Source organism: Phyllostomus discolor, chromosome 2 (genome assembly GCF_004126475.2).
Source record: "Phyllostomus discolor isolate MPI-MPIP mPhyDis1 chromosome 2, mPhyDis1.pri.v3, whole genome shotgun sequence".
Lineage (NCBI taxonomy): Eukaryota > Metazoa > Chordata > Mammalia > Chiroptera > Phyllostomidae > Phyllostomus > Phyllostomus discolor.
Genome location: NC_040904.2, coordinates 105,355,201 through 105,378,788, shown reverse-complemented (window position 1 = coordinate 105,378,788; position 23,588 = coordinate 105,355,201). Strand labels below are relative to the sequence as shown.

Genomic DNA, 23,588 nt, shown 5'->3' with positions numbered 1-23,588 from the left:
CATGTCAAGCATCCCCACAGCTCCGTGCATTTTCTTCCATCTCCCTGAATCAGGAGTGGACCTGCCAGGCCTTGACCACCTGTAACACAGCATGATAATTATTTGTCAATGGAAGTTTATTGATTATAACACAGGTACCATTCTGGCACAGGATAATGAGTGTGAGGTATGTGGGAATCTCTGTATTTTGTGCCCAATTTTGCTGTGAACCTAAAACTACTCTAAAAAATAATCCATAAAAAAGATAATGCATGTGACAAGCTTGGCACAGTTCCTATTATAGATCAATATTAGTTCTCTCATAAAAGTCCTGCTTCTCAAATTCACCCTCTCTAAACAGTCTGTCACAGTCAGATATTTCCCACAAAAACTGTATTTTAAAGGGTAAACTTGAAGGAGTTAGAATCTTGTCAAGCCATGCTTTTTAGCTTTAATCATGTTTACCATGAGCTGGCACCTCCCTGTCCCCACTTGCTCACATTCTCACAGGCAGAAAGGCAAGCCCTCAGTGACCTCACAATGACATCGCTCATTTGTATGGACTGAAGTGTCATACATGCTTAAAGGGACACACTGCCATTGGTGTATTCTTTATCAGTAATAGTGAAACTGAAGGTCCTTATGACTTTGATTAATTTACCTTTAAATCCTAGCACTAGAAATCATCTCTCTCTTTCTGTGTGTGTGTGTATACACGCAACACATCCCTCAAAGACCTAGCCTGTCCAACACAATCAGCAACAGAAGTCACTAGCCTGAACCTGACTGATGACCACAAGGTCCAGACCTCTGGCAGACTAAAGATAACATCCTGACCTAAGTTATGTTTCAGTTCCAGAGCCCTAAGGTGGACAGACCCCCTGGCTACTTTCCCATGAACCCATAATAGATATCAGAGGTGTCCTCAAGATCTAGAGAAATGATTTATGACCCTCACCTCACCTCCAACCAATCAGTTCCCAGCATGACCCCAAAGCCCCTAACCCACAATGTCTTGTGATTTTGCCCTATGTAATCTGTGACCTACATGACATTATATAGTTCAGACTTTTGAGCATTAGCTTCCTGTTCTCTTGGATAGCACCATTCCTAATAAAATAGCCAATCTTTCTCTACTGATATTCTGAGTGTTTAGTGTTCAGCTGTGCTAGTGCCAGGTAGAGGAACTCTTTTTGTTAGATAACACAAATAATACTTTACATATAGCTTAATGGTTAATTAATTAGCTCAAGATAGCTGCCCTCATCCACAAAGAGTTGCCAGGATAGAAACGCACACCCAGAGCCCTGCTGGGAGAGAAGCCCATGGGACTCTCTTGTCCCCTTACCTGCAGAGCTCCCAGCAGCTCCAGCCTCCCAGAAGCAGAAAAAAAGGGACAGAGCCAGGCCCCACAGAGAGCCCATCCTAGCTGGGACTCCAGCCACCGCTGCCCTGCAGGCCTTCTCCCCACCTCTCACAGCCACCTGTTCCTGCTTCCTCTACCCAAGGAGGAGGGGCCGGCCACCCGCCTAGGTGTGACCAAGCAGTTCCCAGATTGAAGCCAGCTAGCTGATCATAGATGCACAGGCTGAGAGCTGGCAGGGTGCATGTTAAGGGCTGTCAGCTAGATAACCCTCCTGCTTTCCCTTGCCCAGTGACCTCTCCTCTCTTAGGTTTGATGTAAAGATAGGGAATCATTTCCACAGTGACACTCACCCTGTAGTCCCGCAGTCAGGAGGTAATGGAAGATAGTGCTTCACAAACCTTCCCCCCCTCCCTTCTTATGCCTCTGGCTTGGGCTATTAGTTAGACAGACTTGGGTCTCATTCCTAATCTTAGACTTTATTAGTATAATCTAGGGCAAATTAGAGAAACCTTCTGAACCTCAGCTTCCTGGTTGTTAAATGGGCATAATTCCTACCTTGCTGGAATGTTTTGTAAGGATTATATGAGACAGTGAAGTCTTACACAGTGCCTGCTACATACTTGGTGCTCACCAAAAACATGCATTTTAGGCACTCAGTAAATGAGTGAGGGCCCTGATGTCTGCTCCAAACCACACAAAGTAGAGAAGGGACGGCCCCTTGAGGTCTGAAGGAGACAGCTTGCCAGGGCAAGGCAGGTAGAACTCTGATTCTTACATCCTTCCAGTGTCATATCCTGTGATTCTGCATCCCAGTCAGAGACAGGAACATGTCCCTCCACTGGCCTGGAGGTGTGGGGTAGGAAGGCACGAGCTGGGAGAAGGGAAGGGGTAGGTGTGCTGGTCTCAGTCACAGGGTCAGGGGGGAGGAAAGTGTGAGGGTGATGACTTAGGGAAGCTTAGGGGATTTGGCCACAAAGAGGGGAATGAAGCTGCTGAATATATATCCAAATGCCTTAGAGAAGACTCGTATCCCCATGAGGAACCAATGAGCTATTAAAGCCACTGCCAGTGGTCAGACAAGGTACCTTGGGCATTTCAGGACAAGAGTTTTATGATGAAAGCAGCTCTAGAGTAGAGGAAAGCTGGCTGGATTGGCATCAAGAAATCACAAAACCTCAGGGCTGAAGGAACTTTAAAGTGGGATCAGAAGGTCTAAATTCTATTTCCTGCTTCTTCCTTAACAGTGGCCCAGGACTACGTGATCTGGCAACTTATTTGTCCTCTCTGGGCTTTGGTAAACAAGAGTTCTGAAATCCTCTTGGTCATGCTGTCTGACGTTCTGCATTGGGTCTGTGACTATCTTCTAGAAGTTAACCCTGCGTTGGATAAAGGGATCTGCTACTGGAAGGGGAGAATCATTCCAGGGCATGTGATGAGAGGAGATGCTATGAGAAGAGACTGAGGGGGCTCCAACTGAGACACAACCCAGCATTCAGGGTCCAGGATCTTGGGCTCCAGCTCCAACTACACCACTGAACTGTAGAGTACTCCTGTAATGAGCTAAGCCCTCCTATTCGACCTCAGTCCTTCACTTTATAAAGTGGGAGGATGGATTTCCACTTGGGTGGTTTCAGGTGGGAGAGGGGACCTGGGGTCACAGCAACGATCTGAATTCTGCTCAACCCTGTCCAGTAGTGTGTGACCTTGCATGAGCTTTCCTCCTAGAGAAGATGAGAAATCCAGCAAGAATGCAGCAAGAATGCAGCTCCTTTCTGCCACCTCCCTTCCCTCCTGAGCTACCACCCTGGCCAGAAGAGGAACTTCCGCATTCCAGCAGTCAGTGGCTTAATCTGGGGGCCTCCCCTCTCCTCAGCTTGGACTCCCCCTCTCCATTTCCTTTTTATTTTCATCACATAAATGGTCCACAGCCCAACTCCAGACATGGCAGGTGAGGAAGTGAGGAACACTCTAGGGAAGCCTGGCTGAATACTTCCCTGGGTTGGCTGAATTTGTCTGGTCTATCTTCTTCTGTTTCTGGGGAAATTTCCAAGCCTGGGCACATGACTGTTGGCCTCAGGGCCATAATAATCTATTCAGACAGTTCCTGAATCCCCTTTTTCAGCCAAACTCAGCTCTCACCCAGAATCATCATAGGAGGCTAGTTTCATTAACTTAATGAACATATCTGAAGCACCTGCTGTAAGCCAGACACTTTTCTAGGTACCTGGAATGCCTCACTTAGTAAAACAGATTCCTGCCATATGGAACTAACTTCCCAGTGAGGAGAAATGGCAAACAGTAGACATATAAATAAGTGAATTACATAGGGATGAATACTATGGAAAGAACAAAATAACTTCGGTACAGTGGTTAGAGACCTGCAAATATTTAACAAGAGAAAAGACAAAGTTTATTTACAGGTACACCAGGAAGTTGCTCAGTAATGGCTAACTCGCTGAATAACCAGAAATAAAGGTGTATTTACCAAACTCAACAAGGGGATGGAGTGAGGGAAGGAAAGGTTTGGAAAGTTCTATTGGAGGTAAATTGGCTGGAAAATCCCTCTGAGGGGGAATAATGGCAGCTCTATTTTTGGAAGGCACTGCTTTAATCAGATAAAGAAAGTTCAGATAAGATTTCTTTCTGTATCTTCGGTAGCTCAAATGCTTCCACTTTTAATCTTTATACCAAGTCTGGGGTTCTGAGTAGATCCTCACAGGCTCAAAACGTTGAGTGTGCACAGACTGTGTAGATGGGACCCTGTCAGGTAGGAGAGGCACTGAGAATCATCTAAGCATGCCAGGCCCTGAGAGTGGGCCCCCTTCCAAGCCCTGCTTCCTTGGGTGGTAGCATAGGAAACTCCAGGGAGCCTTCTGTTAATTTGTCCATTCATTTCTTTTGTTCAAATGTAACTTATACACAGTAAACTACAACAACCTTAAGTGGTATATTGCTTGATGAATTTTTACATATGTATACTCCCAGGATGTATTTGCCACTCAAATCACAATAATAGGGCATTTTCACCACCTCAACAGACTCCCTTGTGTTTCCTTCCAGTCAATATCCCCCCAAAACCACTATTCTTACTCGCATTACCATAGATTAGTTCTACCTATTTTTGAGCTTCACATAATGGGCAATTATAATGCATAATTATATGGTGTCTGGCTTATTTCTCTTAACATTATGCCTGCAAGACTCACTCATATTGTTGTATACAACAGTACTTCATTCTTTTGTGTTGTTGGGTAGTATTCTATTGTATAAATATGCCACAATTTATTGATGTATTTTCCTATGGATGAACATTTGTATTGTTTCAGTTTTTCACTATTCTGAATAAAGCTGCTATGAACATTCTTGTATATGTCTTGGGTATACACACAGGAGTGGAATTGCTGGGTCTGTGGGTATACATGTGTTTACTTTAGTATATAGAATGAAACAATTTTCCAAATTGATTGTGCCAGCTCATTCCACACCAGCAAATTATGATAGTTCCAGATGCTTCACAGTCTCATCAATAATTGGTATCACTGGTCCTTTTAACTTTAGATGTTCTTGTGGATGTGGATTTCTCATTGTAGTTTATCATGCAGCCCTCCATTGTCCCAGGTGGTATGATGCTGCCAGGGAAATGACTTTCACAGGGAAGGTTATTTGGAAGACACAGGATGGGAGAATGAAGGGTCAAGTAGAAATAAAATATGCATGCATGTCCAGGCCAGGTGGCTTAGTTAGTTGGAGTGTCGTCCCGTGCACCAGAAGGTTGCAGGTTCAATCCCTGGTCAGGGCACATAACCTAGGTTGAGGGTTCTACCCCATGTCAGGAAGCAACCAATCAATGTTTCTCTCACTGTCTCTGTCTCTCTCTCCCTCCCCCTTCCTTTCTCTTTAAAATTAATAAACATATCCTTGGGTGAGGATTAAAATAGTGCATGCACATGTGCACATACACACATACTCAACTAGAGAAGAACCTGTGACAGTACTGGAACATCTCAGAAACTGTCTCTTTAGTTTGAATGAACTTAGCTATGAGGCCAACAGGATGATCCACCCCAACCAGAGAGGCCACATATCACAGTCTCACCTGCAAAACTCTTCCTAGAAAGGAAAGGAGAGCTCAGGCTCTGGAGGTATGAGTGGGTGCACTCAAAGAGGGCCTGCTGCTGTCTCTACCCTAGGCTCCTCTGTCCTTGGCAGGAGGAGAAACATGTAGCTGGAAGAGCTGGAGGGAAGAAACATATGTTTCTGAAAGCCCATGGGTGGGATACCCTACGTATACCATTTCAAGTCCTCTTGGCCTCATGCCCTACTCCAGCCACTACTGCAGAGACCATTTTCCCAGGAGCAACCAGGCAGTGTCTTGCCATGTGCCATTTGATCTCTGCCTCAGGGTTTCCCTGACACCAAGGCTTGGGGTGCTTCTGGGAGCTGCTCAGCTCTCACATACCAGCAACAAAGGACTGGGAGAGTTAACCACCTATAGGGCAATCCATAGATGATGGGAATGGGAGCCAATGGGTAGATGCTTCCCATTTCATTCCTGGGACTGATGCTTCTCAGACACACTTTATAAGACTTCTTAGAAGACCCCACAGGATAAAGCCACCAGTTAGCCATAGCAGATGCTAACCGGGTAAGCATCTTTGTACTGGGTCTCGCTTGTTCCTTGTTCTACTATCCCTTCCTCTCACCCCTACTCACTGGGATTGTGTTTCTAAATAAATTATTCATGTTCTGTTTTCAGAGAAATTAAGATTAGCAAAAGTGTAGAGCGAGTCTTGGATGGGGGTAATGGGTTGTTCTATTCATTTGGAACACAGGGGCGGGAAGAAGGACAGCTAGTTGGTAATAAGGCAAAAATGTGCCTTGGGGCCATGAAGCCAGTGACGGTTTTTGAGTAGGGAGCTGGCAACACCAGAGCTCTGCCTTGGGCAGTGCAACACAGGCAGAGATCAGTTAGGGGACAGTCCAGGACAAGAGGACCGGTTAGGAGGCTGTGACCTTGGACTTGGGCAGTGTGACTATAAGGGGAGCATATATCACCCACATTGTGAAGTAGAAGTAGAAAGATTTGGCACCTTGCAGAGGATGGCTAGGGGCAGAGAGAAGCAGAAGATGGCCCTGAGGTCTAGAGTCCAGAAGGCTGGAGGACAGGGATCTATTCATAGAATAGGAGGAGGAGGTCTGTGAGGGCAGGCAAAGGGCTCAGCAGACCACCAAAACTCCTGGCATCACCTTCCTACCCCTCTGAAATCCTCACATGAGGAGACCCTCCCCCAGAAGTCAGTCCAAGCCCACCAGAAAGAAGGTGGACCCCTGACTCTCCTTTCACCCTGGGAAGAGAAGGGGTGGGCATGAAGTTATAGGACTCAGACCATAGTACAGGACTTACAGGCAGTTATATGGTACCTGGGAAGGAATATTGGAGAGGCATAAATTACTTAGCCAAAGGGTGCTAGGTTCTTACTTTCTACTTTAAAGGAAGGTTTGCAAGATTCGTTGTGACCATCACAAAATAACGAACACCATGAGCCAAATGCACATGTTTTAATCCATATGGCTGATTCTATGCAGATTTTGATGTGTTTACAACAATTGCAGATTTCCATTTTCCTCTGGTTGGACCACTGTGGAAGCACACAGGATGGTGGCTGAGAGGCAAGCACCACTGTGCCCAGCAGATCCAGGTGGGTGAAGTGAACTCTGCTCCCTGGCCCTGGAGAGGAGCTTCAGGAGAGGTGTGAGGCTCTCTCCCTGGCTCCCTTCACGGAGATGGAGAAGGACATCCCTGGGAGGCTGGTTTGGAGAGACCGCTGGACCTAAATGAGCAGAAAGTGAAGGCCTGTTCCTTCTCTAGCTCAGTTAGACCTGTACGGATCTGTGGCCTGTTAGGAACCAGGCAGCACAGCAGGGAGTGAGCGGAGGAGGAGAGATCTAAGCTTCATCTGTATTTACAGCTGCTCCCCATTGCTCGCATTATCTTATCACCAGAGCCTCGCCCTATGTCAGATCAAGAGCAACATTAGATTCTCATGGCAGTGCTAACCCTACTGTGAACTGCACATGCAAGGGATCTATCTAGGTTTCATGCTCCTTATGAGACTCTAGTGCCTGATCTTAGGTGAAGCTCAGGCTGTGACGCCAGCCCTGGGGAGTGGCTGCAAATACAGATTGCCATTAGCAGAGAGGTTTGACTGCACAGAGATGATAATAAATTAATCACTTGCAGACTCATATCAAAACCCTATCTGTGAGTGATAAGTGACAATTAATCTGCATCTGGTGGCAGGCTTTATAGTGGCAAGTGAGTTGATGTATTTCAATTGCACAGCTGTATCTGGTGGCAGGCTTTAAGTCAGAATCTGAAACTTATTTTAGTCCGCACATGGCCCACCCATTATTTTATTTACCATTTCCATCTGCACCTCTTTCTCACACTGTGCACTTGTCTCAGTCACAGTTTTGGTAAGCCCACATGGTAACCCTAGCCAAAATGAATAAAAAACACATGTTGTTGGAGAGCTTCTTTGAAAAGTGGGAAAGACCCAACTATGAGACAGGAGGAGACTCTAAGACTGCCAGGAAAAAGAAAGCTGCATTTAAAAGAAAATACCAAAAGTCCTACTTAAATTATGGGCTCCTTGCAACAGGTGAATCACATTCTCTAAGCCTGCTTTGTATAATATGTGCAACCAGCCATCTAACGAAGTCATGAAACCTTCAAAACTGCCCTGCCACTTGCAGACCAAGCACTCTGCATTAAAAGACAAGCCTTTGGAGTTTTTCAAAAGAAAAAAAAACATGAACATGAAGAACAGAAGCAATTATTGAAGGCCACCACTTCATCAAATGTGTCTGCACCGAGAGCAAGGCTAATCACCTTGCTAAGGCTAAGAAGCCCTTTACTATTAGTGAAGAGTTGATCCTGCCTGCTGCTAAGGATATTTGTCTTGAGTTTTTAGAAGCTCCCATTCCAAAGGCGACACGTGCTCCTCTTTCAGCTGGCACCATAACTAGATGAATTGATGAAATAGCAGAGGGTATTGAGGCACAATTGTTAGAGAGGATTAGTGTGTCACCATGGTATGCAATTCAGGTTGACGAGTTTACCAATGCTGACAACAAGGCAACAATGCTTGCTTTTGTGTGATATATTGTTCAGGAGGATGTACATGAGCATATTTTATGTGCACTTTTGTTGCCAACCAACATCACAGCTGCAGAAGTATTCAAGTCTTTGAATGATTACATATCAGGAAAACCGAATTGGTCATTTTTTGTTGATATGCACACAGATGGGGCAGCTGCCATGACTGGACAGCTTTCTGGTTTCACTACTCAGGTCAAAGTGATCACTCCTGAATGTGAGTCTATGCACTGTGTCATCCATAGAGAAATGCTGGCTACCCAAAAAATGTCACCTGAACTTAACAACATTTTGCAGGATCAACCACATTAAAGTACATGCTCTTAATTCATGTCTGTTCACGCAGCTCTGTGAGGGGATGGGCGCAGAGCACACACGTCTTCTCTGACACACAGAGGTGAGATGACTTTCTAAAAGGAGATTGCTGCCATAGTTTTTGAGTTATGACAACTGCTCCAGAGGTTTCTTTTAGAAAAACAGTCACCCCTGGTAGCACATTTCAGTGACACAGAATGGGTTGCAAAACTTGTTTGTGTGACATATTCAAACTGCTCAAGGAACTCAATCTGTCACTTCAGGGGACAAAAACAACTGTGTCCTAGTTGGCAGATAAAGTGGCTGCATTCAAAGCCAAACTGGAATTATGAGGGCAACAAGTGAACATTGAGATTTTTGACATGTTTCAAACATTAGCAGGGATTTAGAAAGAGACTGAGCCAGGGCCTTCTTTCTCTCAGCTGGTGCATGATCCCCTCAGCTTTCAAGAGTATGAGCATTACTGCCCTGGCTGGCATAGCTCAGTGGATTGAGCGTGGGCTGTGAACCAAAATGTCGCAGGTTCGATCCCCAGCCAGGGTACATGCCTAGGTTGCAGGCCATAACACCCAGCAACCGCACATTGATGTTTCTCTCTCTCTATCTCCCTCCCTTCCCTCTCTAAAAATAAATAAATAAATAAAATCTAAAAAAAAAAAAGAGTATGAGCATTACTTCTCAGCCACAAAAGACCCCCAAACTGGGAAGGAATGGATCCGCAACCCATTTATGAATAAGCCAGGTGCTAGAAGAAAATCAACTGCTTGAGATCGCAAATGACGGTGGCTTAAAATTATGTCTGCTTCTATTTCCAACATACCATCTTGGTGATGCAGGGTTTTCTGCAGCAACAGCAACCAAAATGAGATTACAGAGTAACTTGGACATAAGCAACACACTTTGGGTGTCACTGTCTCCTGTGACCACAGATGGGACCATCTAGTTGCAGGAAAACAAGCTCAGGATTCCCACTGATTCTGCATTATGGTGAGTTGTATAATTATTTCATTATATATTACAATGTGATAATAATAGAAATAAAGTTCACAATAAATGTAATGCTCTTGAATCATCCCCAAACCACACCCCTCTTACCACAGTCCATGAAAAATTGCCTTCCATGAAACTGGTCCCTGGTGCCAAAAAGTCAGTGGACCAGTGAGGAAAGGGAAGCTCAAAAAGGCTAAAAGAGTTGCAGGAAGTCACCCAAGTAATAAGTGATGGAGCCAGGGCTTGAACCCAGGTCTACGTGGCTCTGGGTCCAGGCTCTTTCCATTGCATTATGCTGTCTTTCTCTCTTCTCAGAGTCATCATATGCTAGCATGGGGCCCAGGGCTTCACCTCCAGTGCTGGGCAGAGAGATCTGAAAAGGTCAGGGCTGAAGCCAGGACTCAGAAGAAAAGTAAAGAACAGAGGATGACTTGGACAGAAAGCAGCAAAGTACAGTCTATGAGCCAAATCTGTCATGCTGCCTGTTTTTTGTATAGTTAACAAGTTAAGATTTTTTTTTTTTACATTTAGAGTTCCAGCCAAGATGGAGGTGTAGGTAGAAACCCTTCTTTTCCTTGCACAACCAAAAGGAGGATAACAACCAATCTAAAATCAATAAACAACCGGAAGTGCCAGACAATCAAACTGCGTGGGACTCTGAAAACCAAGAAATTAAAGAAATAGTCAATGAGAACAACCAGACCCGGTAAGACAGCAGATGGAGAGAACCCGAGGCAAGGTGGCGGGCCACGAGGGTGGGGTGACTGAATGGGAAACTGAGACTCAGAGATGACTGTGGACTCCGGCAGTTGCTGCAATGGGAACTCCCAGTCTCACATGAGAATTTGTTGGAAAGCAGGCTAGAGCTGAGCAGGTGAGCTGCATTGTTCCCTCTCTGGCCCCTCCCCCACAGGCAGCCCTGCAGTGCGCAAAGAGGGTTGCCCTGCTCTGGTGAATACCTAAGGTCCTGCCCCCTTACAACTTAACAGGGACCCCAAGACAAAGAAATAGGGCCAAAATGAAAGAACAGAGCAAAACTTCAGAAAGAAAGCTAAGCAATGAGGAGATAGCCAACCTATCTGATGAAGAATTTAAAGCCCTTGGTAATCAAAATGCTCACAAAACTGATTAAGCTTGGTTGGAAAATGAAAGAACAAAGGAAAGATACCCAAAATGAAATAAATCAAAATATTCAGGGAACCAATAGTGACAGGAAGGAAACCAGGACTCAAATCAACATTTAGAACAAAAGGAAGAAATAAACATCCAACCCTAGCAGAATGAAGAAACAAGAATTCAAAAAAGTGAAGAGAGGCTTACGAACTTCTGGGACACCTTAAAACATTCCAATATCTGTATTATAGGGTTCCAGAAGGAGAAGAACAAGAGCAAGAAATTGAAAACTTATTTGAACAAATAATGAAGGAAAATTTCCCCAATCTGGCAAAGGACATAGACTTACAGGAAGTCCAGGAACCTCAGAGAGTCCCAAAGAAGTTGGACCTAAAAAAGCACACACCAAGGCACATCATCATTACATTAGCCAAGATTAAAGATAAAGAGAGAATCTTAAAAGCAGCAAGAGGAAAGGAAAGAGTTACCTACAAAGGAGTGCCCATTAGACTATCAGCTGATTTCTCCAAAGAAACCTTGCAGGCAAGAAGGGGCTGGAAAGAAGTATTCAAAGTCATGAAAGGCAAGGACCTACATCCAAGATTACTCTATCCAGCAAAGCTGTGATTTAGAATGGAAGGAGAGATAAAGTGCTTCTCAGAAAAGGTCAAGTTAAAGGAGTTCATCATCACCAACCATTATTATATGAAATGTTAAAGGGACTTATCTAAGAAAAGAAATATCAAAAATATGAACAGTGAAACGATAATAAATTCACAACTATCAACAAATGAACCTAAAATTTTTGTTTACATTTTTAAGTGGTTGAAAAAAGTCAAAAGAAGAATAATATTTCATGACACATGAAAACTATATAATCCAAGAGTCAGATTCCATGGGTAGAAACCCTGGCTTGTAGCCCTAAAACCATGACTGCAATGGAGTTCTGCCCCAGCTCAGGCCTCTTTCCTGACTTTGGCAGTTGCTCCCTGACTTTGGGACCTGAAAGCCAAGGAGGCAGGAGCAGGTTGCCACCACCCTTTCTGGGAGAATCTCTAGGGCACTCACCATGCTCTGCATCCTGTCGACATTGATTCTGGTAGCACTTGGTGCATTCTCCACCCTCAACACCATCTGCAGCACCATCTTGGTATTCTGAGAAGCTGGGAAACGTTGGATGAAAGCTCCTGTGTTTGTCCCTGCCTTCTATCCCCCTGCTACTACCCAGCATCCTCTGCACCTCTCTTCAGACTCCTGTCTGTCCTCAAAATCTACACAGGACAGTCAAGAGGCAGCTACACTGCAAGAGAAGGTGGAGCAGTTAGGTAGAACCCAACCACACTATTCCCCACCCTGATCCCCAACCACCCACAGCTAACTTCTCCCTGCGGGACCTGGAAAAGTGGTTCAGAGGGGACCGAAGGTGGTAAGGAGCAGTGAGGAAACAAAGCTGGAAGGAATGTGTAGGCAATTTTGACATAAAATGGACAGACTGGAAGGACCTCAGGCTTATTAGGGACCTCAGGCATTTACATCCTGGCCTTGGCCTGAAGTACATATGAGGGAGGGGCTTACCTCTGTCAGTCACAGCACCCAGATCTTCTGGGGGTTGAAAAGAACCTGCATGTGAGTTACCAGAGTTGCAGAGGGCATGGTGGTCTGGGCAGCAGTCAGGTACCACACGACAGAATGCATCACAGTAGCAGCTCCCTCTCTTGCAGTGGTGATCTCTTCCAAGGCAGCAGAGAGGCTGGGGTTGGGAGCAGCTGCCTACAGGAAAAGAGACATTAAAAATAGAGGTATTTAACATATGGTGCTGGAAAACTATATATCCATATGCAAAAGAATGAATTTGGACCTCTACCTCACACCATATACAAAAACTAACTCAAAATAGATCACAGATCTAAATGTAAAAGTTAAAACTATAAAACTTTCAGGCAAATACAAAGATGTAAATCATTATGTCTTTACCCTGAGTCGTGGTTTCTCAGATATGATACCAAAAGCACAAGTGACAAAAGAAAAAATAGACAAACTAGACTTGATCAAAAATTAAGTTTTGTGCCTCTAAGGATACTATCAAGAAAGTAAAAAGACAACCCATGGAATGGGAGAAACAGTATGCAAATCACATAAGTGATAAAAACATTTTATCTAGAATATGTAAAGAACTCCCACAACACAACAACAAAAAAGACAAATAACCCAACTTTTAAATGGGCAAAGAATATATCCAGCCCTGATCAGCATGGCTCAGCTGGTTGAGCATCATCCTGCAAAGCAAGAGGTTGCCAGTTCAATTCCCAGTCAGGACACATGCCTGCGTTGCAGGCCCTGTCCCCAGTTGGGGCACATGTGAGAAGCAACTGATCGATGTTTTCCTCCCTCCTTTCCCCTCTCTTTAAAAATAAATAAATAAAATCTTTTTTTTTTCTTAAAAGAAGATATACAAATGGCCAATAAGCTCATGAAAGGAGACATCATTAGTCATCCAAGAAAATGCAAATCAAAGCCACGATGAGATACCACTTCATTCCAAGTAGGATGACTAAAACAAAAAGAAAAGAAAACAAGCGTTAATGAGAATGTGGAGAAATTGGAACCCCATGCACTGCTAGAAAAATGGCACAACCACATTGAAAAACAGTTTGACAGTTTCTTAGAATGTTTAACATAGAGTTAGCCTTATGGTTCAGCAATTCCACTTCGGGGTATATACATAAGAGAACTGAAAATATATGTTTACATAAAAATTTGCACATGAATGTTCTTAGTGGCATTATTCATAATAGCAAAAAGCAGAAACAATTCAAATGTCCATCAGCTGATGAATGGATAAAACAAATATGGTATATCTACACAACAGAATATTATTCAGCCATAAAACAGAATGAAGTATTGATTTTCCTACCATCCACTTCATGATGAGGGAGTTTATCTCCTTTAAGGGATGGGGAAAGCAAGGCATTGGCAGATAGGGACCATTGTCCAGGTTACATGCTAATTCTGTGACTCAGGTGGAAATAGGCCCCAGGTGTTCTCATGCCCAGGACTCTCAATGCTATTCTCTACTTTACCTTGACCTTCCCGATTGCCTCCTGGTGCATTAGCACCTGCATGGGGCTTTGTTTAGAAAATAAATTTGAGGGCCTTCCAAAGTTGACATGATCAACAGGGAGCAGGCTTCTGAGAGAATGTAGGGTTAGGTGTGGCCAACCCAGCATGTTATGGAAACAGAGGCAGGCAGGTGTCTGATGAAAGGGGAGCAGCGGCCCAGGGGCTCAGACCTCTCAAGGTAATGGTGAGGTGGCTGGGCTGGGCCAGGGTGGAGGCTCTGAGTTTGGTCTGGCTTCTGCCTGTTGTTCAGCTCAGGAGTCTCCTGTAGTTTCCCTTCTCGCATCCCTCTTCCCAAGTGCCTGGTCCAGCCTCAGATTGTCACCAATACCAGGGATGGAACAAAGAGAACTGGAGCTGGAAAGAGCCCCAGGGCCCATCCAAACAAGGGTTGGAGCCCATTTGTGAGTCAGAGATCAATCCAGTGGTCATGACCAACATTTTTTGGAATGGGATAGGATAGGATAGGATAGGACAGGACAGGATGGAATAGAAAATATCCACATACATTGTTTATATAAATGTACATTGGAGTTTGAAATTTTTGTTTTATATATACGCATGTATGTACTGGGTCACAGTGTAAAATATATTTATTAATGTGGATTATAGCCAGAAAAGATTAAAAGTCACTGATCTAGAAATAAAAAAGCCATTTTCCCAAGGTCCTGTTTGAGAGGGTGACAGAGCTGGAAGTAGAACCAGCAATCCCGGCTTCTCACTTGCTCTTCCCACCACACCATGCTCAGGGTTCACATTTAAAAGGCCTCTGGTTGCACTTGCTACCAATCTCTGCCATTCTCTAAACACCCTGTATACTTCTGCTTTTGAGCCATTGCTCAAGCTGTTTCCTCTTCTTAAAAGACCCTTCCTCCCATAGACACTAGCAGAAAACATTTTTATCTTTCAGGGTCATGTTTAAATTCAGTTTTCCCAGGGTTGCTAAAGAACTAGCTTCTTATTCTGAAAATGGCAATTAAGTATCAAACATTTATCCAGTCTTTTCAAACCAACCAAAGGGAAATATCTTCTTTATAGGAGAATTCCAGCTAATAAATTCAGAAGGAATGATAGAATTAGAAAACGGCCAGTTTGAAGCCACTAATAAAGCAAAGGAATCTAATGGACAATCATCAGTGCAGGCTAAAACCATTAAAGAACGGCCGAGAGGGAACTATTATAATAGACTTAAAATGGATGCAGCGGGCTGATCAACTTTAATACCAGTAAAAGTAGAGCAACTAAACATTGTAGGCCTCTTTCAAGATGCCATAGGAAGTACAAAGCCCCACCTATAAATATTCCTCCCAAAAGAAATGAACTTTAACTGCCAGATTTCAGAAAATGCAGAGGACAGAGGGATATCCACAAGGATTCAATTAGGCAAATCCAGAGTGTAAGACATTCTACAGGACAAATGACCTGGTTTCTTTTCAATGAATTAACAGCATAAGAAAAAAGGTGGAGGTGGATATAGATTCAAAGAGACTTTAGGAAATATACCAATTAAATGCAACGTATAGACTTTGTTTGGATCCTGATTCAAATAAACCAGCTACAAAAACCCCTTTTTGACAGTTAGAGAAATATGTTCACTGATAGGCATTAAATAACAGTAATTATTTTAATTATTTCAGCTCTGATACACTACTTTGGTTATATTTTTAAAATATGGTAGATAAGAACTTGGTTAATAATTTTGAAGTTAGCCAACAGATTCATTATACTATTCTCTCTACTTTTGTATGTGTTTGAAATTTTCCATAATAGTTTTTAAAAATAAAATCAATCTATTCTGAGAAGGCTTCCTACATCCTCTCAACAGGGATTAACCTTTTTCTCCTATTGACCTAGTGAACAGAGCATCATCACCCTAACAAGTAACCAGAATGTCATTATGTTGTATGGAAAGTGCTGTTCTGCAGTTAAGAGGAGAGAGCCACTGGGTTTGGTGAGGGGCAGTGAGCCCCTCAGAAAATGGCTTCTTGCTCTGCTCTGTGACCATCCCATTGGCTTCATATCAAGAGGCTAGTGAAGCACAAGCTGTGGGACTTACAGCCAAGATGAAGGCATAGGTAGATACACTTTTCCTCCTCATGCAACCAAAAGAAGGACAATAACAAATGTAAGAACAAAAAAAAAAAAAAAAAAAAAACCAGCACTGCCAGAAATCGAACTGTATGGAAGTCCAAAAACCAAGGAGTTAAAGAAGAAACATTCATTCTTCTTAGAAGGGGAGGGGGCATTCTTCTTTAGTAGGAGGGGCAGAGACACATGGCAAGGTGGTAGCTGGAGGACCAGTCAGGTGAGGTGGCAGCTGGTGGAATGGAAGGTCTCACATTTGCGTGCAGATAAACTGGGAAGAACAACTGGAGAGTGAGAAAGTTCGTGCAACCCAGAGTTCCAGTGCTGGGAAAAGAAAGCCTCAAAACCTCTGGCTGTAAAAACCTGTGTGGGTTGTGGCAGCAGGAAAAACTCCCAGCTTCATAGGACAGTTCACTGGAGAGACCCACAGGGTCCTAGAAAGTACACAAGCCCACACACCTGGAAATCAGCACCAGAAGGGCCCAATTTGCTTGTGGGTAGTGGGGAAGTGACAGAAAACCAGCCAAGAGCTGAGCAAGAGGCATTGTGCCCTCTTGGACCTCTTCCCTACACATAGCACCACAATGCAACCAAGTTAGTTGTCCTGCTCTGGCGAATACCTGAGGCTCTTCCCCACACAGTGTAATGGGTATGCTGAGACAAAGAAATATGGCCCAAATGAAAAAACAGATTGAAACTCAAAAAAAAAAATCTAATTGATGAAGAGATAGCCAAACTATCCAGATGCAGAGTTCAAAACACTGGTAATCAGGGTGATCACAGAAATGATCACAGAAATGGTTGAGTATGGTCATAAAATAGAGGAAAAACTGAAGGTTATACAAACTGAAATAAAGAAAAATATACAGGGAACCAACAGTGAAGGGAAAGAAACCGGGACTCAAATCAATGATTTGGAGCAGAAGGAAGAAATAAACATTCAACTAGAACAGAAGGAAGAAACAAGAAATCAAAACACTGGGGAGAGGCTTAGGAACCTCCAGGACAACCTTGAACATTCCAACATCTGAATCATAGGGGTGCCAGAAGGAGAAGAAGAGCCAGAAATTGAGAACTTATTTGAACAAATAATGAAGGAGAACTTCCCTAATCTGGCAAAAGAAATAGACTTCCAGGAAGTCCAGGAAGCTCAGAGAGTCCCAAAGAAGTTGGACCCAAGGAGGAACACACCAAGGCACATCATCATTACATTAGCCAAGATTAAAGATAAGGAGAGAATCCTAGAAGCAGGAAGAGATAAGGAGACAGTTACCTACAAAGGAGTTCTCATAAGACTGTCAGCTGATTTCTCAAAAGAAACAGGGCTGGAAAGAAGTATTCATAGTCATGAAAGGCAAGGACCTACATCCAAGGCTGCTCTATCCAGCAAAGCTTTCATTTAGAATGGAAGGGCAGATACAGTGCTTCCCAGATAAGGCCAAGTCAAAGGAGTTTGTCATCACTAAGCCTTTATTATATTAAATGTTAAAGGGACTTATCTAAGAAAAATATCAAAACTATAAACAGTAAAATGACAACAAACTGACAACTATCAGCAACTGAACCTAAACAAATACAAAAACAAGCTAAGCAAACAACTAGAACAGGAAGAGATTCACAGAAACAGAGATCACATGGAGGGTTGTCAGCGGGGAGGTGGAGAGGGGAAAATGGGGTGAAAGGTACAAGAAATAAGAAGCATAAATGGTAGGTACAAAGTAGACAGGGGGAGGTTAAGAACAGTCTAGGAAATGGAGAAGCCAAAAAACTTACATGTATGACCCATGGACATGAACTAAGGTGGGTGATGCTAGTGGGAGGTGGGTGGGATGCATGGCAGAGGGGAATAAAGGAGAGAAAAAATGGGACAATTGTAATAGCATAATTAATAAAATATACTTTTTAAGAAAGGCACAAGCTGTGGAGCCGGGAACAGGCCCAAATAGGGGTGAGTGAAGAACCCAGCACTAATAGTTTGCCCCCCCCTCCAGGGCAATTCTCTTTAAACATGTTTTATGATTGTATTGAAGAGGTGAGCTCACACACTGCTGGGTAGGGTGAGGCAGGCAGGCCCAAGGTAGCCTCCTCCTCCCCTCTATGGTTCCCAAAAATCCTGTTCCAGCCCCAAACTCACAAACCCCACTCAGCAAAACTGAAGCCCTGCCCTACCCCAAAAGTCCTTTATTACAAAGCAATTTAATATGCTTGTTATTACTTAAGCATGTCCCTTAAGGCTCCCACTTTCATTATATTCCTACCAATGACATCTAGCTTTCCTACAAAGAAGTTCTGGTAAATACAACTTTATCCATCCATAGCATTTCTAGGGACATTTGAGCAAACCTAAGTTGGCACATGGCAGCTGACCAGTGAGTCAGCCTATTAACCTGAATCTGGCTTTGTCACACCACCTTCCCTCCTTCCCCCACCCAATAGTGCACATTCTAGAGCTACATGATGCTTCTACTCACAGGAACCTCTCTGGACATTCCTCTGGACTCCTCATTAAAAACAGACCTTCCTAAGTTAATTATCAATTGTAAATATAAAGATAGTACACAGAAAAGCCACATTAAGCACTAGCAGGTGCTTAGTAAGTACCTGAATAAATGAATTAATTAATGAATTAGTAAACATTAGCCCCCAGGAGGTGGATCATGCAGGAAGGAAGGAAGGAAAGAGAGAGACTAGAGACCAGGGTCCCTTTGACCTGGTAGCATGGCTCCTCACCTGTCTCTGAGTTTGGGGCCACAGGACTCAGCCACAGCAGGAGTAAGAGAACCAGCCACATAGCTGCAAGCAGAAGCCAAGTGTTTCAGGGACCAAGGCTGAGGCTTTTAATATCCCATTCCAGCAAGCTCATTTGGTATCTGCACCCCTAGGGAGGAGCCAGCTGACACCTGGGCAAGGGTTGGGGTGTGGCACCAAAATAGTGAGTGACACAAGTGTCCCAGCTGCTTAGAATAGCTTGTACAGGCAAAGGTAATGCAGTCAAACAACTATTTTTCCATCTCCTGGGGTCTTCAGAGTCCATGAAAGGGGCAGAATCAGAGAAACCAGAGTGATATTGCTATCAGGGAATTGGGAGATCATCCAGTCTGACCCTCTCATTTTATAGATAAGGATAAGGAGGCCCAAAGAACACAAGCAGCACCCCATTTTCACACAACTCAAATATTGTAAAGATGAGGTGAGAACCCCAATCTCCTTGTTCCCATCCAGTTTTCTTTTCATCAAAATGCCACAGAGGTATTCAGAGACACCCCTTGGGAGGACCAGCTGGGCAGCTTTATTCCCCACCTCACCCCGGAGTTGGTATAAGTTGTCTACATTACATGGCTATTAAATGCTGAACAGGAGATTTGAGGGGTAGAGTACAGGAGAAAGTGAGGGGTAGATATTTGAGGGTAATATCTATGATAGGAAAATGTGAAAAATCAGGTGACTCCACTGGTCACTTGGGAAATTTCTAACTATAATCTGGGACCAGTTATATCCTTGGCCCAACCAGGTTTCTGTTCAATCCCTATATGTGGCAGAGGGTCTGTTTTAAAAGAGGCAGTGGCTGCATAAAACAGCCTCAATAGTCATTCCTATCCCTCCCCTATCACCTTCCACTCTAGAAGCCAAAAAATTAAATCTTAATTTTATAGCCTCCCTTCACTTTGTGATTAATGATATAGTTCTGGACAGTAAATCATAGATAGAAATATGCTATACAACTTCTTGGGTTTTTCTTTCTTATAGAAGGGGCAGGCAGAACAGGGGAGCTTGCTGGCAATGCCCCCTTTCCTATCTTCTTGTCTTTGATGTAATGTGATGCCTGGAGCTGTGGCAGTCATTCTATAATCATGAAGCAACAAATTACACAAGCATGGAGAGGCAACATTTTGAAGCTAGTGGAGCAGAAGGATGGAAAAAGCCTGGGCACCAAAGACATCATTGAATAATTAAACCAGGGTTACCTATCACCTCTTTGGGGCTTCTTAGAATGTGAGGTAAATAAACCTCTGTTTGTTTGCTATTTTTAGTTACAATTTCTATAACATGCAATGCATAACCACATAGTGATAATCTTTGGAATTGCTCAGGCCATACTGGAAAACTACTCTCAGGGAGGCCATGATGGAGAATGTATTCTGTAGGAGATTGGATACAATGACCCACAGAAGTCCCTTCCAGCTCATGGGGTACTGTGAGATATAAAATAGAAAGTGCAGAAATTCATAGCTTATGAGTATTTGCTTCAAGGGACACAGAAAGATTCAGGGATGGGCGTCTCAGGACTGTAAATGCTGTCACTTTGCCACATTTTAAAAACCCATCAATTAACAATACTATTTAACATCCATTCTAAACCAACTTTGAGAATCCAGCAATGAACAAGACAGACAGAGTTCTACCTTCAAGGAGTTCAGCCTAGTAGTAAAAGAGGCATACCATAGCTGGCAATTATAATACAATATGATGATGACTCTGACAGGGAGAGACAAAGGATGGGGATCTAACAGGGGCCTGGGAGATGGGATGAAAGCACGTGGACTGGAAAGACTTTTTAGAAGTATACTGCTTATGCCAAAATTTAGAAGATGAGTCGGATTTATCCAAGTGGAGCACTGGGTGGGATGGGAGAATGTTCCAAGAAAGGGAATGACATGTTTAGAAGTTCCCATGTCATACATTTAATTCTCATCATTTATTTTCATTACTGTATAATATTACACTATGATAGGAATGTAAAATGGTGATGATGCTATAGAAAACAATACAGTGGTTCCTCAAATAACTAAAAACAGAATTGCCATATGATCCAGCAATTCCACATTTAGGTATATATCAAAAGAATTGAAAGCAGGGAATGGACAGATATTTGTACACCAATGTTCACAGCAGCATTATTCACAATAGCCAAAAGGTGAAAGCAATCCTAGTGTCTAATGGATAACCCAAGTATGAATGGATAAAAAAATGTGGTATATACATACAATGGAATATTATTCAGCTTTAAAAAGGATGGAAATTCTGGTGGTTTGAGGGGAACCCCATCTTGTGGAGTTCTCCCAGTCTCGGATGAAATGAGTCATCTCAGACACAATCTGTTCTCATGGGAAAGAGGGTGGTGATTGCCTCTAATGGAGAATGCCCCAAGCCCTTCTCTGAAATGGCTTTCTTTGGGATCGGTATATGTAGGGGTATACAGCATGCATGCATAGCTCTTCAATCAATGTCAAAAGGCTGTAGTTCTAGAAAACAAGTATTATCTATAGATAACAATTGAAGGAACACAGATCTGCCACAGGTCAGGGTCTGTTAGTCATGCTGACACCAGATGGTCTTTAAGACATGTTTCATGAGATAAGGAGTTCACTTCTTATGGACCTTGAACTTAAATATCTGGTTTATATCAACAGAGCCATACAAAGCAAAACAAGTTTCAAAGGATACAATGCATTCTTCAGGCCTAATTTCCCATGGGAACCCTCAGTGCTAATATTGGGTCATACTTGCCTCATGCATTCCTGGCTTTCTGGTCAAGTCTTACAGGCCTCTTTCAAGGCTTAGCTTGTGTGGAGCTATGGTCTCTGATACCACACAAAGCAGTCCCCAACAGTGGTTAAAAATCAGAAGGAATATCTCACCTATGGAGACACCTCTGATGAGTGAGGGGATCCCAGTTCCACAATAGGCTCCCAGCCCAGGGTTCCAACACCAGGAAAAGAAGTCCCCATAACTTCTGCTTGTGAAAACCATCAGGGATTGTGGGTGAGTGAGACAGAGTGCTCCTGGAGTCCCAGGCACTCCTCTTAAAGAACCCACACACTGACTTGGACTCACTTGGTCTCAGCTCCAGTGCTGGCGTAGCAGCTTAAAAAGCCAGGGGTATACAGAAAGAAACTGAATTTTACAGCTTCAGGATGAGGGCGGGAGGGTCAGTTTTCTCTCAGATGGAAGTATTGGCAGAAGCCATTGTTCCTTTGCTGAATCCTCCCTTGTGGGTGCAGGCAGGTACAATACCTGAGTCTCCATCAATCTAACACTGCTCACCCAACCCTGGTGACTCCCTGAGATCCTGCCGTACCCAAGAGCATGTCTGTACCTCTTGCTAAGTGGCCCTAGGCTAAGTAATAGTGGCAGTCAGCCTTGGTTCACAGTTTGGCCCTCCCAGGCACCTCCAAGCCCAGCATAAGTAGCAGCCATCTGCTAAATGGCCTAGGAAAGTAAAAGGTAGCAGCTGACCTTGGCCAGCACCTCATGGAAAGCCCCTGAGCCAGTTGATGGAGAGCTTCAGATCATACTGGAGCACCATATAACCACCTTCACAAGCAACACACCAGCAGAGTTGCTGTGCACCAGAGTCCTGCTGAAGTGAGTCCTGCTTCATGAATCAGACCCTGAATAGCATCTCTACTTTAATTACAGACAGAACTCACAGCCCATCAACCTGGGGAATAAATCCCTCCAGCTGATGTGCCAAGAGCGCCCAAAGCTCAACTACAAAAGGAGGATGCACACATCCCATACAGGGGTCACACTTGAAGTACCCTGCTAAGGTGACTGAGGAGGCTGCGCCACTGGCCTTACAGGACACCTACTGCAAAAAGCCATCCTACCAAGACCAGGAAACTTAAGTGTTCTACCTAATGCACAAGAAAAAACACAAGTAGTCAGCCAAAATGAGGAGACAAAGAAACCTGTCCTAAATGAAAGAACAGAACAAAACTCCAGAAAAGGAATTAAACAAAATGGGGATAAGCAATCTACCAGATGAGGAGTTCAAAACACTGGTTATAATGATGCTCAATGAACTTAGGGGAAGAGTAGATTTATTTTATTTTTTAAGGTTTTATTTATTTACTTTTAGAGAGAGGGGAAGTAAGGGGGAAATAGAGGGAGAGAAATATTGATGTATGAGAGAAATATCAGTTGGTTAACTCTAGCATGCCCAAAACTGAGAACCTGGCTTGCAGCCCAGGCATATGCCCTGAATGGGAATCAAACTGGTGATCTTTTGGTTTGTAGAATGATGCTCAACCCAGTGAGCCCCACCAGCCAGGGAAGAAAGAGTAGATAAACTCAGTGAGAACTTCAACAAAGACATAGGAAACATAAAAATGGAAATAGAAAACATAAAAAAGAACCAGTTGGAAATGAAGAATACAACTGAAATTGAAATTGTATTATAAGGAATCAACAGATTAGATGAAGCAAAGGATCAAGTCAGTGATTTGGAAGATAAGAAAGAAAAGAACAGCCCTGGCTGGTGTGGCTTAGTGGATTGAACACTGGCCTGCAAACCATAGGGTTGCCAGTTAGATTCCCAGTCAGGACAAATGCCTGGGCTACCGGCCAGGTCCCCAGTAGGGAGTGCATGAGAGGTGACCACATACTGATGTCTCTCTCCCTCTCTTTCTCCTCCCCTTCCCCACTCTCTAAAAATAAAGAAATAAGATCTTAAAAAAGAAG

The 23,588-nt window shown here is 43.6% G+C and overlaps 1 protein-coding gene across 3 annotated transcripts in view; it reads right to left on the bottom strand.

The window, feature by feature from the left end:
• The window catches only part of MUC20 (mucin 20, cell surface associated), a 30,208-nt gene extending 11,243 nt beyond the window's left edge, over window positions 1-18,965 (bottom strand). The window contains exons 1-3 of one of the 3 annotated variants that reach the window (XM_036018248.1): window positions 18,855-18,965; window positions 12,498-12,692; window positions 11,991-12,085 (exon numbers count right to left, since the gene is read on the bottom strand). Coding sequence is in view for 1 of the 3 variants with exons in the window: in XM_028504864.2 (XP_028360665.1) it covers window positions 1,328-1,403 (76 nt within the window). In the remaining 2 variants the exon portion in view is untranslated. Of the gene's footprint in view, window positions 1-1,327; window positions 1,503-11,990; window positions 12,086-12,497; window positions 12,693-18,854 lie in introns of those variants that run through there. The other 2 variants (XM_036018249.1, XM_028504864.2) reach the window with 2 other exon arrangements.
• Between the last annotated feature and the right edge of the window lie 4,623 nt (window positions 18,966-23,588).